This window comes from Physeter macrocephalus, chromosome 16, assembly GCF_002837175.3.
Source record: "Physeter macrocephalus isolate SW-GA chromosome 16, ASM283717v5, whole genome shotgun sequence".
Classification (NCBI taxonomy): domain Eukaryota; kingdom Metazoa; phylum Chordata; class Mammalia; order Artiodactyla; family Physeteridae; genus Physeter; species Physeter macrocephalus.
In genome coordinates, this window is record NC_041229.1 from 100,051,518 (window position 1) to 100,068,531 (window position 17,014).

The 17,014-nt window shown below is 40.6% G+C and overlaps 1 protein-coding gene across 1 annotated transcript; it reads left to right on the forward strand.

The window, feature by feature from the left end:
- The first annotated feature begins 2,987 nt into the window (after positions 1–2,987).
- Positions 2,988–8,633, forward strand: LOC102984445 (B-lymphocyte antigen CD20-like). Its single transcript, XM_007123787.1, has 6 exons — positions 2,988–3,134; positions 3,584–3,703; positions 4,877–4,933; positions 6,438–6,674; positions 7,430–7,531; positions 8,403–8,633. Exons 1-6 carry the CDS (start codon positions 2,988–2,990, stop codon positions 8,631–8,633), a joined length of 894 nt encoding a protein of 297 aa, XP_007123849.1.
- Positions 8,634–17,014: the final 8,381 nt, after the last annotated feature.

Sequence of the window (17,014 nt, forward strand, 5' to 3'; positions counted from 1 at the left end):
TAACCACTCCTAGTGTACCAACTAGTCTTCGAGCATAACTGTGTGTTGGAAAACACACAGTTGGGACAAACAGTCATGGTGAACAATGAAAGAAAAAATATATATAGGGTAAGGCTACAGGGATCTACGATAGCCTGATGAGTGTGTGGTCTAGTTTCATATATTCCCATAGAATAAAATGAATAAAATCTTTCATTACCCAGTCAGTCTACAATGACCTGGCATGCATATATATATATATATATACACACACACACACACACACACACATATGCCATAAAAAATGAAGTAGCATAGAGAAACAAGTATGTCTGTGTTTATAAACCATTTTACAGTAGTATGTGTTGAAGGCTTTGTAGAAATATAGTTGCCATAGTGAGACATTATTTTAAGAGAAATAAAATATTCCCCTCCAAAGCCCAAGTAGGACTTGTTTACATAAAAGGTTTATCTGACTAATAATATAGACACAGCCTTAGGCAGATGCAAAGTGAGGAGAAATTAAAACAATGGTAGTCCAATCATCTCCTTCCGTCCAGATAATTGATGACCTTTGCTTTTTAAGTTGTCATTAAAATGAGCCCTCTGGAGAGGAGTGTGGTAACCTCAGCTCATTCCATACCTACCGTGGGAAAATTAATTAACCTCTCAGAACCCCCATTTCCACACCTGCAGCAAAAAGGAAACTGCCCACTTAGTAGGGAAGGTGTGGGAGAGTGGGAACTAAGTAGCACAGAGTGGGTGCTCAGTGAACGGTCCAGCCCGAGGTGCAGCAGAAAAAGCATGAGACTCAGAGCCCAAGGGGCTGCCTTTCTGGTTTGGCTCCATCACTAAGCGCAAGGTCTTTAACAAGGCATGTCTCATCCTTGGGCCACAGTTTCCTCATTTATCAAATGAACGGAATGGTTTCTGAGGTCTGACTGGCCCTAAAAACTCTGCCTGAATCTGTCTGTAAACACCTTAGTGGTCTATATTAAAATATTCCCTCCTGTTGGTGGTCTTGTGGCGTGGTTTGTGGCGCAGAGCAGATCCCTAAGACCACATGACATCTGGTAATCTAGGCCTGGGGCAAAATCAAGTGCGAAGCGCCCACAGCCTCCCCTCCTCCCCTTCAGCCATAGCCCAGACAGCTACTCTGTTTTCAACTGATTTATAGTCATCCAAATCGCACATCTATTTGAAGGAAAAGGAAGAGATTCATAAGTGAAAGGCTGAATTCCTATTCCCTACGGGGGACAAAGCAGCCTGGTACCACAGATACCTTGTTGGCTAGGTCCAAGCCCTCATTTTAAATCTCTGATGGTTGTGTAACTTTGAACAAGTTACCTAACTTCTTGGTGCCCTTGTTACCCTTTCTACAAAACAGAGGCAACGGTTCATCCCTTGTCTACCCTGTGAGGCTCAGATGAGATGCCAGATGTGAAATGTCTTTGTTACTAGGAAGTGGGTACAGATGTGAGGCCTGGGAGAACCCTGTCTTCCAGCATACCTGCAGGTGCCCAGCCCTGCGTGACTTCCGGAAGATAAGTAAGCTGGACAGACAGCCTTGGCCTCCAAGGCCCCTTACATGACATACAGTCAGTAAAGACAAGACCAAAATTGTGTCCCTAAAGAGAGATTTCCAGGTCCCAGGAAAGACCCAATAGAATTCATGTAAGTAATTGACATAAAGAAATGAATGCTGAAGGGAATCACATGATGAAGAAGGTAGAACAGTCTTAAAATGTTAGAGCTGGAAAGGGACATTTCTATTCAGAAATTGATCATGAATTCGAAGGACAAATAGCATTTACTACTTTCTGCCTGCATACTAGGCACTTTCACTTATGTTAACTTATTTATTTCTCACAACATGTCTCTGAAAGGGGTATTGTTCTCATTTTTCAGGCGGGAAAAATAGAAACTACTGCTCCTAAAGGTAAAAATATTAAGAACAAGAACAAAAGCAGCTAATAATGATTCAGACATGGGTGCTTTGCATACATTTACTTCTTCAGTAATATTCGTGAAGAAACAACTAAATCCAGCCATAATTTTAAATACTAAACAAGAGAGAACACAAGGAATTTATATTCTAGTGGAGAGAGACTGACAGTAATTCCTCACAGTGATAAGTGCTACCAAATAAATAAATGAAATGGGATGTTGTGAGAGAGATGCATTGTGGATTGAGGGTTCAGGAAAGGCTTCTTTGAGAGGCTGACATTTGAGCTATCCCTGAACGGAAAGAAACCAGCCATGCACACACCATCAGCCCATTTAAGTCTCACAGCAACGCTATGAGATAAGAATGATTACTATCCCCATTTTACAGTTGAAGAAGTTGAGGCCCAGAGAGTTCAAAGAACTTACCCAGAGTTTCACAGCAAATAGAAGAAACATGATCTAAACCTAGGCAGTCTGAGTCAGAGGCCACAGTCTCACACAGAACCTTCAAGAGCCTCCTTGAAGTGATTTTCTCAAGGTGACAGAGTTAGTGGGAGGAGAGAAGATTGAATCGGCCCCTCTCGACTCCAACAGTCTTCCCCATCCTCCATCATGGTGACTCTGGCCCATCCCAATGGGCAAAAGCAGGTAAGCAAAGGGACAAGGACGAGCCACACAAAACACATTTTCCAATATTAAAGCACAAGAAAAGCATCCAGAAATGACAGACACACAGAACATACAGAATATGAGCATGATGTTCTCTACAAAGAGAAAACATGTCCCAAATGCGTCTGTCAAGAATACTGGCAGGGATCCCTGGGCCCATAAACCCTTGCACGAGATGCTCCCTCCGGATCCTGTCTTGGAACATGGCAGGAGGCCTTGCTTTAGATCCAAAGTCACTAGGAAGAGGCCGTGTCTGCCATCAGTGACACCCACAGAGAGAATACAGAGGAAAGTAGTCAGGTGCACAACACGAGATAAGAGACTGCCAAGAATCCTGTTCTCTCTCTCCTCATTTTATTATTTGTTTTATTTTTAGGACTTTTGAGGGTGAAATGACGACACCCAGGAATTCCATGAGTGGAGCTTTCCCAGCAGGCCCTATTGCCATGCAGCCTGTTCAGAAACTAATTCCCAGGAGGGTGCCTTCAGTGGTGGGCGCCACACAGAGCTTCTTCATGAGGGAATCTAAGCCTTTGGGGGTAAGTCAGTTGCCCTCCATTCTACATCCCAGGGACTCTCTGGCCTACAGAAGCAGATGCTGTAGGCCAGGTACAAAATTCAATCCGACTGGAAGGTATTTGATCCCACTTGAGGTGATCTTTATGTCTGACACAGGGGACCAAATCAGGGACGTATAGAGAGATTATCATGGCGATCTTATGCCCCCACTTGATCTTGAGGCTTGCATAGTTAGGGGTCTCCCATCCCAGTTCATCACCAGTATACCACATATTCCTGCCTTGGAAATGCCCCAGGTGGTGGGGAAAATGAATCGGAACGAGACAAAGGTCTTGGCACCTTCACCGCTTGCTTTGGACATCTTACACAGCCCCATCCAGGTCAGGAACCAGGGCTTCCGGCCTCACCTTCGCTTTCTGACTTGACGATGACTTCAGTTCATCCATCAGTGCCCCTATTCTCTCCCCAGGCTGTCCAGATTATGAATGGGCTCTTCCACATTGCCCTGGGCGGCCTCCTGTTGATCCACGTGGAGGTCTATGCACCCATCTGTGTAACTTTGTGGTACCCTCTCTGGGGAGGCATTATGGTGAGTAAAAACTAACAACCATTTGGGGAGTGATACAGACAAAAAGGTTAAAAAGCTCCACAGGAATATACCAGATTACTTCTGTGTTGAGGAAAGCACAGGAATAGGGAATAGGTTATCTGGTTGATGTGATTTAGTGGAAAGAGAAGTTGACTACATTGAGCATGAATACCGTGGTTGAGAGTCAGTGGCCATGCTTCATGGGAATTCAGAGAAAGCTGCCCTACATGGATCTATCTACACAGGGAGGAAAGACTTCTCAAAGCAGGACCTCTCCAAAGTCAATGTCCGGCATGAAGGGGGCTGGGTACTAGATATTTGGACTGTATAGCATGGTATTTCAGAAAGCAAACTTCCTCCCACCTGGTCCTTCTTCCCTACAATTCTCTTTAGTTACTATCTCACGTGGTGAAATTAGTCCCATCCCAAATAAATCTCCTCTCACTTATCAGCAGAGCAGTACTCCTTATGGCTGTTTCATGTGCATGTTTTCCAAGCTTGTAACCCTGTCTGGATGTAGTATGGGACAGTGATGTTTTCATCACCATTACACCTTCATAGATGCGACTATGAAGACAGGTCCAGGATTGAAATGTTCAGAATAAGGAGAGATGGATTAGTGAAAGAGTTTCCTCCATCTTACAGCTTGAATAGTAGAAAAGGAAGATGAGAAATAATGACCACTTCCTGTAGCAGCCCACGTTTTAATGAAGTGCCTATGACATTCAGGCCAAGTATTTCTTCTACATCAATTCACTCATCAATGCCATCGATGCCATTTAGAACACTGTGAACTCCAAAGAGCAATTCCCCAAATTAAAAAAAGGAAAACTGAAAATAAAACATTTAAATTCACAGTGTGAGTACTAATTGACATGGAAATGTGAATTCTGCCTCTGGTCTTACTATATTCCTAGTCACAGCTCCCCATTTGATTGAATAAAAGGCGTGGACTGAATGTGATTGAGCCTGAATAAAGGAGAAATATGCTGAAAAACGAATAAATCCATTAAAAAGGACTGGATAGTTTAGTGAAAGTGGTTGAAAGTGTGGATAGCTTTTTTACAACCAGTTCTCAATGTTAAAAAGTGATCTCCTTCTCTGCCCCTCTCTCTCTGCTGCTTCTCCCATCTCGCCCCCGCCCTTCCCCACCCACCACCTCTCTTTTTACAGTATATCATTTCTGGATCACTCCTGGCAGCAGCGGAGAAAAACTCCATGACGAGTTTGGCAAGTAATCGTATGTCCTTCTTTCCCACACATCAGAGAAGTAGCTATTTTCTCAGTTGAAAAGAAGGACCCTTGAAGACCTTTGGAGTTACAGTAGCACTGAGTTATCGCTCAATCCTAAAAAGCAAAAGGTCCTCTATGATGCTGTTGTGATTTTATTCATAAAAAACATGGAAATGAGATATTCATGGAAACAGAATTAAAGGCAGATCGTTGAAGAGCATGCCTATGGTCTTAGGAATGTGAGATGCCGTGTGAGACTGAGATCTCTTTGAAAATCTTGTCATTTCTCTCAGACCAGCATTTAGGAAAACTGTCTAATCAATGCTATGACTGACTTAAGTCCTAGTTAACCTTCAGCTGTAACCCTGAGCAAGTCAGTTTACCCCTATGTACCTCTGAATTTTAACCTATAAAATGGAGATAATAGTCACTGCTACCGTATGAAACTCTCCTGAGGATAAAATGGAGTAATATACATGAGGGTGCTTCAGAGGCTATAAAGAGCTAGAGTGGTCTTGTGCATATAACCCCTCAGGACACATTTACCCCCAGGAAGAACCCCTGATTCTGTACAGGTCAAGAGCTTACCAGCAAGCTTCCTTCTTCAACTTTTCTCCACTTACTAAGCTATTACTAATTTAAGTCACTTCCGAAGTCAATGGAAATAGAGGAGATTGAGATGGCTCCTGTCTAGAGGTGGTCTGACAAACTCAGTTTGGGAGAAAAGAAAAACTGTTTATGAAGATCAAGTTGTATTTATTCTCCCAATACAGTCAGTCCTACTGACTTGCCATCTGTAGGTCACACAACCAGGGATGAAATATGTGTGTCTTAAGATAATCATCAATAACCCCACACCATTATGGTACTTTTTGCACATATATTCCTGTTTCGAACTTTTATCATCCCGGCAAGGTAGCACATTCACACTGACATCCTCTTTCCTGTGTTACCCGGAGACATCAGCCTTAATTGTATTTTGAAAGATGATTGACTGGGGCTGACTGCAACCTGGGTCAAGAGGGAGGGAATAGGTGTTACTATTTGCTTGTTTCCACTTGATGGTACAGACCTAGAGGGGTCTATCGGCTCTTTCCCTACCTATACCCACAATACCATCCTGCTTCACTGTGATATAATCTGAATACTATTCATTTCATTTACTCAACAATTGTGTATGGAATGCCTACTAGTATTCTTGAGGCAGTGCAAGTGAGAGGAAGTGCGAGGATCACTCCTAGGATGTTTTCTTGATGAACTGATTGGATGGTGGCGGCATAAATGAGATGGGGAAACCTGAGAAAGGGACAAGGTTCAGACATGAAGGTTTTCATTTTATAGTGACAAAGAGACTAAAAACAACTGAGAGAAATAGAACTTCGTATGATTTAGGAGTAGTACCTTTCTGAGTCAGGGGAATGGGATCTGGAATCCCTTCCTAGCTTATATTCTTCAATTGGTAATTAAACTCAATTAATAAATCTTTATGTCTCTATTTCAGGTCAGAGGGAGAATAATAATGAACTCATTGAGTCTCTTTGCTGCTATTTCTGGAATAATCTTTTTGATCATGGACATATTTAATCTGACAGTTTCCCATTTTTTTAAAATGGAGAATCTGAACCTTACTAAGGCTCCCACACCATATGTTAACATATACAACTGTGAACCAGCTAACCCCGCTGAGAAAAACTCTCTCTCTATGAAATATTGTGACAGCATACGGTTTTTATTCTTGGTAAGTGTGAAACTGGATTTATTTTCAGGGAGGAAGTATGGCATTTTTCTTATGACCAGACTGTCTGTGTCTGCTACTTATCGCCTATATGGCGTTGAGCAAGAATTCTGATCACACTGTCTCATTTTCTTCAACTGTAAAATGGGGAAGGTAATAGTATTTACTGTTTATAGTATTTATAAGGCTGCTTTGAGGGATGAGTAATACATGGAAAGAACTTAGAACAGTGTCTGGTACATAGAAAGTGCTATTTAAGTGTTTGCTTTAACATTTGTTATTATTATATTATTAACAATATTTATTATTATTATTATTATTGATTAAGATGAACATTGAAGAACCTAAGTTGTAATAAACATCATTTGCCTCAAGGAGTTTTTAGTGTAGAGTTTGAAGGGGAAAAAAATGCATCTCCCAAGTGTGGAGAGATTTCCTTAGTGCAATACCATACCACCTAAAGCTGGATACAGTTCAATTTGGGACCCAATAATTGTTCTTGCCTGCACAAAATTGATTCTTCAACTAATTATTACCGCTTTACTTTCTGTCAACAACATGCACTATCTGTTATGTGCCAGGAGTTGTGCTAAGGGTTAGGGTTATGCAGATACTAGCAGTTCTCACAGTCAGTCATTATTTCCCTAAAGAATTGATCTTTTAATCATTTACTTTTAGTCAACAGTCATTTACTGAGCACCAACCATATTCTTATATTTTCATTATTACATTTTCACCCTCATTTTTCTGTTCTTCAGGGCATTTTTGCAGTGATGCTGCTCTTTACCTTCCTCCAAAAACTTGTGACAGCTGGCACTGTTGAGAATGAATGGAAAAAAATATGCTCCAGACCCAAAGCTGTAAGTAGAAGCCATGCTGTTCACAAACTCCCTGTAGGAAAATCACATCTACAAAGAGCCATTTATGGAGAGTGTAATCTGATGAGCCTGGGAACATCATGAAAAGTGATCCTAGCATATATCTGGAAAGCAGAAAATACCAGTAATGGAGAAAAGTGTCTTGAAATCTGAAATAAGTTTAAAGGTTAGACAGAGGATACAGTCCTATGCTATGTACATCCTCTTACCAACCTTGTTGGACTTCAAGTCATCCCTCTTGACTTCAGAATTCCATACTTAATGCATAAAAACAGGATGGTTGAAGGCTGATTAAAGCCACTATTTCTTCCATCTCATTTCTCAGTACTCCCTTCTCCTCCCCTCTTTCCTTCTAATCCCTCTTCCAAAACAATAGGTTCAAAGAGGCTCCACAATTGGGAGATATGAATATCCCAGTGACAGATCTATTATCAACTGCTTCAGAACCCTAGGATGTTAGCTTTGGAAGAGAATTTAGAAATCATCATCAATTCCTTCATTTTGCAGATGAGGAAGACAGGATTGGAGAGAGAAAGTTACTTTCCCAAGGTTATCTCCAATAAAGGCCAATCAAAACTAAAATCTAAATTCCTCTATTATTGCAGTGTTATTTCCCAAACACTGTGTGATCATTCCAGGCAAAGTGGCAAGTATCTGCTGGCCTTGAGGATGAGCCTTGATAAGTGATTTGATAAGGATATGAGCACCTGGGAAATCAATCCTGGTATTGGGAAGCATAGAGAAAATAACATAAATAGCATAAAAACCAGGAGGCATTTGATATTCATACAGATTGTTGAGAAATGTGCCAGCGATAAAGGTCAAGAAAAGTTGGTTCCATTTTGTGTTCCAGAATGTAGTTCTCCTGTCAGCAGAAGAAAAAAAGGAACAGGCAATTGAAATAAAAGAAGAAGTGGTTGAGCAGATTGAAATATCTTCCCAACCAAAGAATGAAGAGGACATTGAAATTATTCCAGTTCAAGAAGAAGAAGAAGAAGAAGAAGAAGAAGAAACAGAAATAAACTTTCCAGAACCTCCCCAAGATCAGGAAGCCTCACCAATAGAAAATGATAGTGTCCCTTAAACTATTTTTTTTCTGTTTTCTTTTTTTTTAGACATTAACGTTCACAGCTCCCAAGAGACTTATTTACCCCCATTTCTGAAGGCATTCTGCATGCAGCCTCCATGTCGCTCTGGTCTTTGCATGGAGTGACCGCAGCGCCCTTCGCTCCGTCCTCATTCAGAGGATGAACATAGGCCATTGTAGTAGACTGTATCATCATGTTTCTCGTTTAGGACAGCTTTCTTACGTTAAAAAAATAGGCTGAATAAGGGCTGCAGAATGCGGTTTCTCACTGGCCTGTTCCTTGGATAAGGTGTAGTAGTAGTCACAGCAGTAGTAGTTCGTTTGTTTTTTCATTTTTTCCCTCTGCTGTAGGGAGACTCCGCACCAGATGAAAAATGTAAGTGACTCCTTCATGCCGTCCCTAAGCTATCTTTAATTCCTTCCACATCTACATATTTCATGGAGTCTCTTTTGCACCACTGTTTTCAGGAAAGCAAAAAATAATAATGAGGTACAATAAAGAACTCATTCCATCTATCTTTCTGTGGGGCTGACACTGTGGCTTCCACACCCCACTGGGGCAGCTCTAAGTGGCCAGTCCTCAGCCCTGTCTTTGTACAAACAGCACCGCTTACATATCTCCGTCTGTCTTAACTTCCCCTAACTCCTCTTCTAGGCTCTTGGTTGCACTGTCTACCTACTTTTAGCCTTTAGGCAAAGGAAGAAAGAATGACAGAAAAAGTGCCATGAGGAGTACCCAAATTACAAAGGATAATCAATACTTGTATTTGTAGAACATTTTCCAGTTCACAAAGTATTTTATCAGATAATTGCAATTGAGCTTCCATGATCAAGGGGAAAAAAATCCCTATCCCTATTTTACAAATGTTTAAAGAGAAAATAAGCAAGTAAATAAGTAAAGGTAATTTGTCAATGGTCACAGCAAGTAATTTTGAGAGCCTGTTTCATACCTAGATCTTCTTATTCAAATGCTGTAATGCTTGAAATAACCAAATTGCCTATCCAATGTCTGCATAAACTACTAGAGCCAAGTCAACAGGTTTTATCAGCACCTGCTCTCTGACCAGCATGAAACAGGTGTTGAGAAAGACACAAAAGAGTCAGAAATCAGGTTTTACCCCTTGGAAACAAAAAGACTTAGACATTCACAACCTTTGAAAAATTATTAATATATAATTAGCTGTCAGATTATAGAATGCAGACACTAAGTGCTAGAGACATTCTGAGAAAGAAGATCATGCTTGAAAATAACATAATTACTTACGATGCCAAATCTCAGGGAATATTTACCCTATTTCTCGATTCTTTTTCATATTCAGAGACGTTATTACCCTACATAGAAAGAATGTTAAACTAGGAAGACGTCACTATAATCTATCAAATACATTTGAGCATTTGCTACATGCTGAGTGCTGCCAGACTCTGGCAGGTACATAGACTATGTAATTTCCACTCTCAGTGCTATTTCCACTTTGACCACCAATGGAAGATATTTCCTGTGATTAGGGGGAAAAAAAAAGGAGGTGGGACATTTCTGTCTATGTCCTCGAAAATGGCTTTAAATGAATAAAACTATATGTGTGTTCTCGTCTGCAGCAGATGATTCCAACATGGTGTTTCCCTAATCTTCTTTACTCTTGTAACATTTTGACGATGGGAGGCTCCAGCAGCCTTAAGCTCATATTCACATAATCCCAATCTGGGTTTGAACTGTACGATGTCAAGACATCAACTATTCACGTCAATATATTCTAACACACACACATATTCCCGTGGAAAATTTTCCTGGAACAGGTCATTAATAACACACTCCTTGCTGTCTGCAGTCCAGAATGTGACTGGAATATATGGTGGTAGACTAGGACCAGTGCCTTCCTTGGACTAGGGGAAAGGGAAGAGGCTGTGGCAATGGCAGACTCAAGGCAAAATTCAGTGAGAAAACCTTCAAAAGAGACAAGATCTTATTTCTATCTCATTTTCTCCACTTCTGAAACATATATGAGGATCCTTCTCCAAACCCATGGTTTCCTTAAGAATTTTAGTTTATTTTATTCATTTTTATGATCTCAAATAGTTAGTTTTTTCTGACCTCACATTAACTCCTTATAACGAGACACCGCTGATGTCTACTCTTAAAAAAGAATGAAAATCCTTGCTATGACCTTCTCCCCAATTATCTCTTTGGCAATTTGTTCATAGTAGGGTGACGGACCACCCCACTCTGCTCAGGACTGAGAGATTTCCTGGGATACAGAACTTTTAGTGCTAAAAACCAGATAGTCCGAGGCAAACCAGGATGGTTGATCACCTTAGTTCACAACAGTACATAATTTTACCTAGTTGCAATCACTGCACAATGTAATCTTTTTATACTTAAATTTATATCATAAATATGTTTCTTTACTGGTATATAATTTTCTTAAGTATTATTTTAGTTGCAACTTAGCACTTCACTGAAACAATATAGAATAACTCACCCTTCCTCTATAATTGGATACTTAGCGTAGTATTTCCTCTTTTTCTTTTTTTTTTTTTTTTGCAAATCACTTTTATGCAGAAACCATGAGCAAGAAAGAAACATATTTCCTGCTCTGATTATTCAAAATGTGGTTTCACACATTAGGCCTTGTCAAAGTCCACCAATAGGAAGTACTGGCACTTGTTAAAAACCAGGGAATTCATTTTTATTACACTTTGAGAAAAGTCCAATACACAGAAACGGTAGCTTGGATTTCATTTGTTTTAAATTCTTGGTACATAACCTAAAACACAAATCAGAAATTTTCCTAAGTCTGTAAACCTTAAAGGGGTTTCCTTTCATTCAAACCTGGTTATATGTTCTGAGCTAAAGAGGACCAAGCAATATAAAATGAATATGGTAGACTCATATGGTGGCAAAATCAAAGCTAAGCTAGGATTTTCCCATGGAGTCATGTTTGCCCCTTGCTCACCTCTTACCTTGGTGACTTACTGTAAGAAAATTACTCTTACCTAGTATGCATCCTGCTGCAAGGGAGAACAAAAATCCTAAAGTAAGACACGAACTCAACATTGGGAAATCATTAATTCAATCATCCAAAAGTAATTACTGATCCCAGCCTACTGGTAAGCAAAAATAAGCAAAGTCCTCTCATTTTAGAGCTTACTATCTGGTTGGAAAGACAGACATTAGTAATATATCCATCAGGCACCTACTATGGGTATGGCAACCTGTTAAGTACAGAGGGTATACCTAAATATAAGAAAAACCCCCTGTCCTAAAAAATCTTACTGCCTAACTAGAGGTGATAAAAACCATATATGTTAAAAGATAAGCAGTAGGGATCCAAGAAAATTCAATGGGAAAAGAATAATCTTTCAAAAAACTGTGGTGGGAAACCTGGGTAGCCACATGCAAAAAAGAATGAAATTGGACACTTACCTCATATCACATACAAAAATTAACTCAAAATGGATCAGAGGCCTAAATATAAGAGCTAAAACTACAAAACTCTTAGAAGAAAACATAGGTATAAACTTCATAACCTTGGGTTAGGCAATGGTTTCTTAGGTATGACAACAAAAGCATAAACAAATTAAAAAGTGAACATCATCAAAATTTAAAACTTTTGTGCTTCAAAGGGCAGTGTAAAGGAAGTGAAAACAACCTACAGAAGGGGAGAAAATATCTGCAAATTATATATTTGATAAGGGTCTAGTATCCAGAACGTATAAAGAAAGCTTACAGCTCAGCAATAAAAAGACAAATAGCACATTTAAACTTGGGCAAAGGATTTGAATATATATTTGTCCAAAGAAAATATACAAATGGTCAATAAGTATATGAAAAGATGCTCATCACCAGTCACTGGGGAAATGCAAATCAAAACCACAATGAGATATGACTTCACACCCATGGGGATGGCTATAATCAAAAAAGAAAGCAACGAGCTTGGTGAGGATTTGGAAAAATTAGAACCCTCATACATTGCTAGTGGTCATGTAAAATGGTGTAGCTGCTTTGAAAAATTGTTTGGCAGTTCCTCAAAAAGCTAAACATAGAGTTACTATAAGGTAAGTCTCAGTAGTCCACTACTAGGTATATACCTAAGAAAAGTGAAAACACAGGATCACACACAAACTTTTATACAAATGTTCATAGGAGCGTTATTCATAATAGGCAAAAAGTGGAAACAACCCAGATGTCTATCAACTGATGAACAGATAAAGAAAATGTGGTATATCCATATAATGAAACATTATTCAGACATGAAAGGAATGATGTACCGGTACATGTCATAACATACATGAGCCTTAAAAATATCATTTTAAGTACAAGAAGTCAGATATAAGAAACTATATATGATTCCATTTATATGAAATGCCCATAATAGGTAAATCCATAAAAACAAAAAATAGATATAGGCAGGAGACAGGGGGGCAGGAGAAACAGAAAGTGACTGTTAATTAATTAGGTTTCCTTTGGCAGGATGAAAATATTCTGTAATTATATAACGGTGCAATGATGGTTGCATAATTTTGTGAATATATTAAGAAAAACTTTAAAAGATGTGTGAATTATATTCCAATAAAAATAATTTAAAAAGAGATGAAAAGTGACATAAGATAGCCAGGAAGGGCTAAATAACAGTAAAAGGCTCTAAGGCCTAGCACAAAATAATTGCTCCATAATATTATAGGAATGAGCTCAATGAAGGCTAGGATATTACAAGGAAATCTCACGGAATAGAAGGGATTTGAGTTGAATTTTAGAGAATAAGTAGAAATTATATAGTAAGAGAAAAAAACATTCCAGGTAGGAGGAACAATACCTATACAGGATGAAACAGAAACATTCTAGTTGTGTTCACAGCCCATCAGAATAGCCTAGATGAATCATGGTTAAATCAGGGTGTCATTAACTTAAGGCAATAGACAAAGGCTTGAACCACACTATGCAGGGTCTAAAATGCCCATGGCATCTGGACTTTAATCCATAAGCATCAGAGAATCACTGGAGGTGAACTGAGTAGGGAAGAAAGAAATTACAATTAATAGTTTAGAAAACAAGTGAGACAGTAGGAGTAAACAAGGAACTAGACCTGAATTAAAGACTAGAAATAAAGGTGGGGGGCTATATTTTAGACATTTGGGGGTGAAGGAATGTGAAGGAATTTATTAGATATAAGGAGTGAAAAAGAGGAAGAAATCAAAACATCTCTCAGCTCTGGGTTTGGATGATGGGAAGTAGGAAGGGCATTAGATGGTGAAGATGCTAAAAGAGAGAGATAGGAAGCTGAGAAAGGAGAAGCATGGGAATTGGATCGTGAGCTCAGAATGGAGTTCTATGATTTCACATCACAGATTGAAGATTCATTATGATATGCATTGCAAATCATTGGAAATGCAAGCTTGAAAATCGGATGAGAGAACAGGATTGAAAGAACATGGCACTGCATGAGGAATTCACCTAAAATTGGTAAGTGATGGGAATGAATGAGAGTTCCCAGGCGAGGGTGACACCTTGTAAGGAATGCTCACATCTGGCTGTCTGAGAAAGTGAAATTAGTGAAGATGAAACTGAGGATGTCAAAGAAAGTAGGAAAGGGATTTAAGAGAATGTCCTGTTTTGGAAGCTAAGGAAGGACAAGCATCTCAAAGGGCCAGGAGGAAGCAGAGCAGTGTTGTTGAGAAATCCGAAAGAACAGGGATTGAGTAGAGCTCACTGGATACAGCTATCAGGTCATCACTAGCGGTATTAGGGGAAACAATTTTAGAAAGTTATTAAGACGAGAAGAAAGACTGCAATTCACTGAAAATTGAATGTGACATGAAAACATTCAAGCTGTGAGAGAAGATTCTGCTTTGGGAATGTTTGGTTGTAAAAGATGGTAGAGGGATGACCGATGGTTTGAGAAACAGGGCAAGAAATTACCCAGAACAGTGGGTGGTCTAAAACCTGCAGGCACAGATAGGCACAGGGTACTTTCATTTAACAAATTCAAATATTTATTGCACTTGGGACTGGTTCTAAGTGATGAGGATATAAGCAGTGAACAACACAGACAAAAATTCCTGCCTTTATCGAATTTACATCATTAAATTTCATTAATGTATTAATCTGCTGTCACTGGTGAGCAGTCAAGAAGATATTGGAAAGTTTGGACACTTCTTTTCACTGAAGAGCTAGGGTTCAGGTGTTTCACTGCCAACTATTGACATTCTAACAACTTACTGACAACTGTGTGTGGCTTTTACAGTGTTTTTGATCTTCAAAACAATATTTCCTCAGCTTTGATAGGAACAACCAGAACAGCCAATACAGTAGAAACAAATTTGTGGGCTGCAGTATCAGATAGAAGCAGTATTACTCCGGGAACCAGGTGAGATCAAGGAAGGGAGAAGTAGCTGGCCCCCTAAAATGGCAAAAAGCACCCATAGCATAACTATTGGCCACCATTTTCATCAGCTTCTGCAGGGAAAGAGCTGCCCAGGGATCTATCAACAACTCTCTGTGCTTTTATCTGTACAGGAAATGAAACTTAAAGTTACGCTTTTGCATTTTGCAGGAAACAGCTGCAGTAAATCTACGTTTATGACAGGAAAAATCCAAGTCATAAGATGGTAAAAAACTTCATTAAAACTTATTCAATGGGGCTTCCCTGGTGGCGCAGAGGTTGCGCGTCCGCCTGCCGATGCAGGGGAACCGGGTTCGCGCCCCGGTCTGGGAGGATCCCACATGCCGCGGAGCGGCTGGGCCCGTGAGCCATGGCCGCTGGGCCTGCACGTCCGGAGCCTGTGCTCCGCAACGGGAGAGGCCACAGCAGAAGAAGGCCCGCATACCACAAAAAAAATAATAATAATAAATAAAACTTATTCAATGAAGCAGACAAATAATTTTTTTTTCTTTTAAGAACACTTGCATTTTTAAAAACTCTCATGTGTTTCTAATGTGCAGCAGTTTGAGGCCCACTATTCTAAATTCCTTCTATGTAATGCAAATAAGATTTTAAGAGAATAGGGGCTTCCCTGGTGGCGCAGTGGTTGAGAGTCTGCCTGCCGATGCAGGGGACGCGGGTTCGTGCCCCAGTCTGGGAAGATGCCACATGCCGCGGAGCGACTAGGCCCGTGAGCCATGGCTGCTGAGCCTGCACGTCTGGAGCCTGTGCTCCGTAATGGGAGAGGCCACAACAGTGAGAGGCCCGAGTACCGCCAAAAAAAAAAAAAAACAAATAAAAGAAGAGAATCATGCCTCTACAACTGGGCAACCAAGTAGTTGATGAGGGGAATCTTCTCCTGATAGAAATATACCCAGCTAATAAGTGAAAAAAGAACAACAGAAGAAAATAGGTAACTAGTTATCACTTTAAATAACTTCTGAGAGATTGGTCCAAGATGGTGGAGTACAAGGACATGCTATCACTCCCTCTTGCAGGAGTGCCAGAATCACAACTAACTGCTGAACAATCATTGACAGGAAGACACTGGAACTCACCAAAAAAGATACCCCACATCCAAAGACAAAGGAGAAGCCACAATGAGATGGTAGGAGGGGGCAATAACAATAAAATCAAACCCCAAAACTGCTGGGTGGGTGACTCACAAACTGGAGAACACTTATACCACAGAAGTCCACCCACTGGAGGGAAGGTTCTGAGCCCCATGTCAGGCTTCCCAACCTGGGGGTCCGGCAACAGGAGGAGCAATTACTAGAGAATCAGACTTTGAAGGCTAGCGGGATTTGATTGCAGGACTTCGACAGGACTGGAGGAAACAGAGACTCCACTCTTGGAGGGCACACAGAAAGTAGTGTGCGCATCTGGACCCAGGGGAAGGAGCAGTGACCCCAGGGGAGACTGAATCAGACTTACTTGCTAGTGTTGGAGGGTCTCCTGCAGAGGCAGGGGCTGGCTGTGTCTCACTGTGAGGACAAGGACACTGGCAGCAGGAGTTCTGGGAAGTACGCCTTGGCATGAGCCCTCCCAGAGTCCACCATTAGCCCCACCAAAGAGCCCGGGTAGGCTCCAGTGTTGGGTCACTTCAGGCCAAACAACCAACAGGGAGGGAACTCAGCCCCACCCATCAGCAGATAAGCAGATTAAAGATTTACTGAGCTCTGCCCACCACAGCAACAGCCAGCTCTACCCACCACCAGTCCCTCCCATCAGGAAACTTGTACAAGCCTCTCAGATAGCCTCATCCACTAGAGGGCAGACAGCAGAAGCAAGAACTACAATCTTGCAGCCTGTGGAACAAAGACCACATTCACAGAAAGATAGACAAGATGAAAAGGCAGAGGGCTATGTACCACATGAAGGAACAAGATAAAACCCCAGGAAAACAACTAAATGAAGTGGAGATAGGCAACCTTCCAGAAAAAGAATTCAGAATAATGATAG

Bases quoted from the DNA above. Each gene is read 5' to 3' on its own strand.
- LOC102984445 (XM_007123787.1), top strand. From the start codon at position 2,988: ATGACGACACCCAGGAATTCCATGAGTGGAGCTTTCCCAGCAGGCCCT. The intron at 4,934-6,437 runs GCAAGTAATCGT...TCTCTATTTCAG, and splicing joins AAAACTCCATGACGAGTTTG to GTCAGAGGGAGAATAATAAT. The intron at 7,532-8,402 runs GTAAGTAGAAGC...TTTGTGTTCCAG, and splicing joins TATGCTCCAGACCCAAAGCT to AATGTAGTTCTCCTGTCAGC.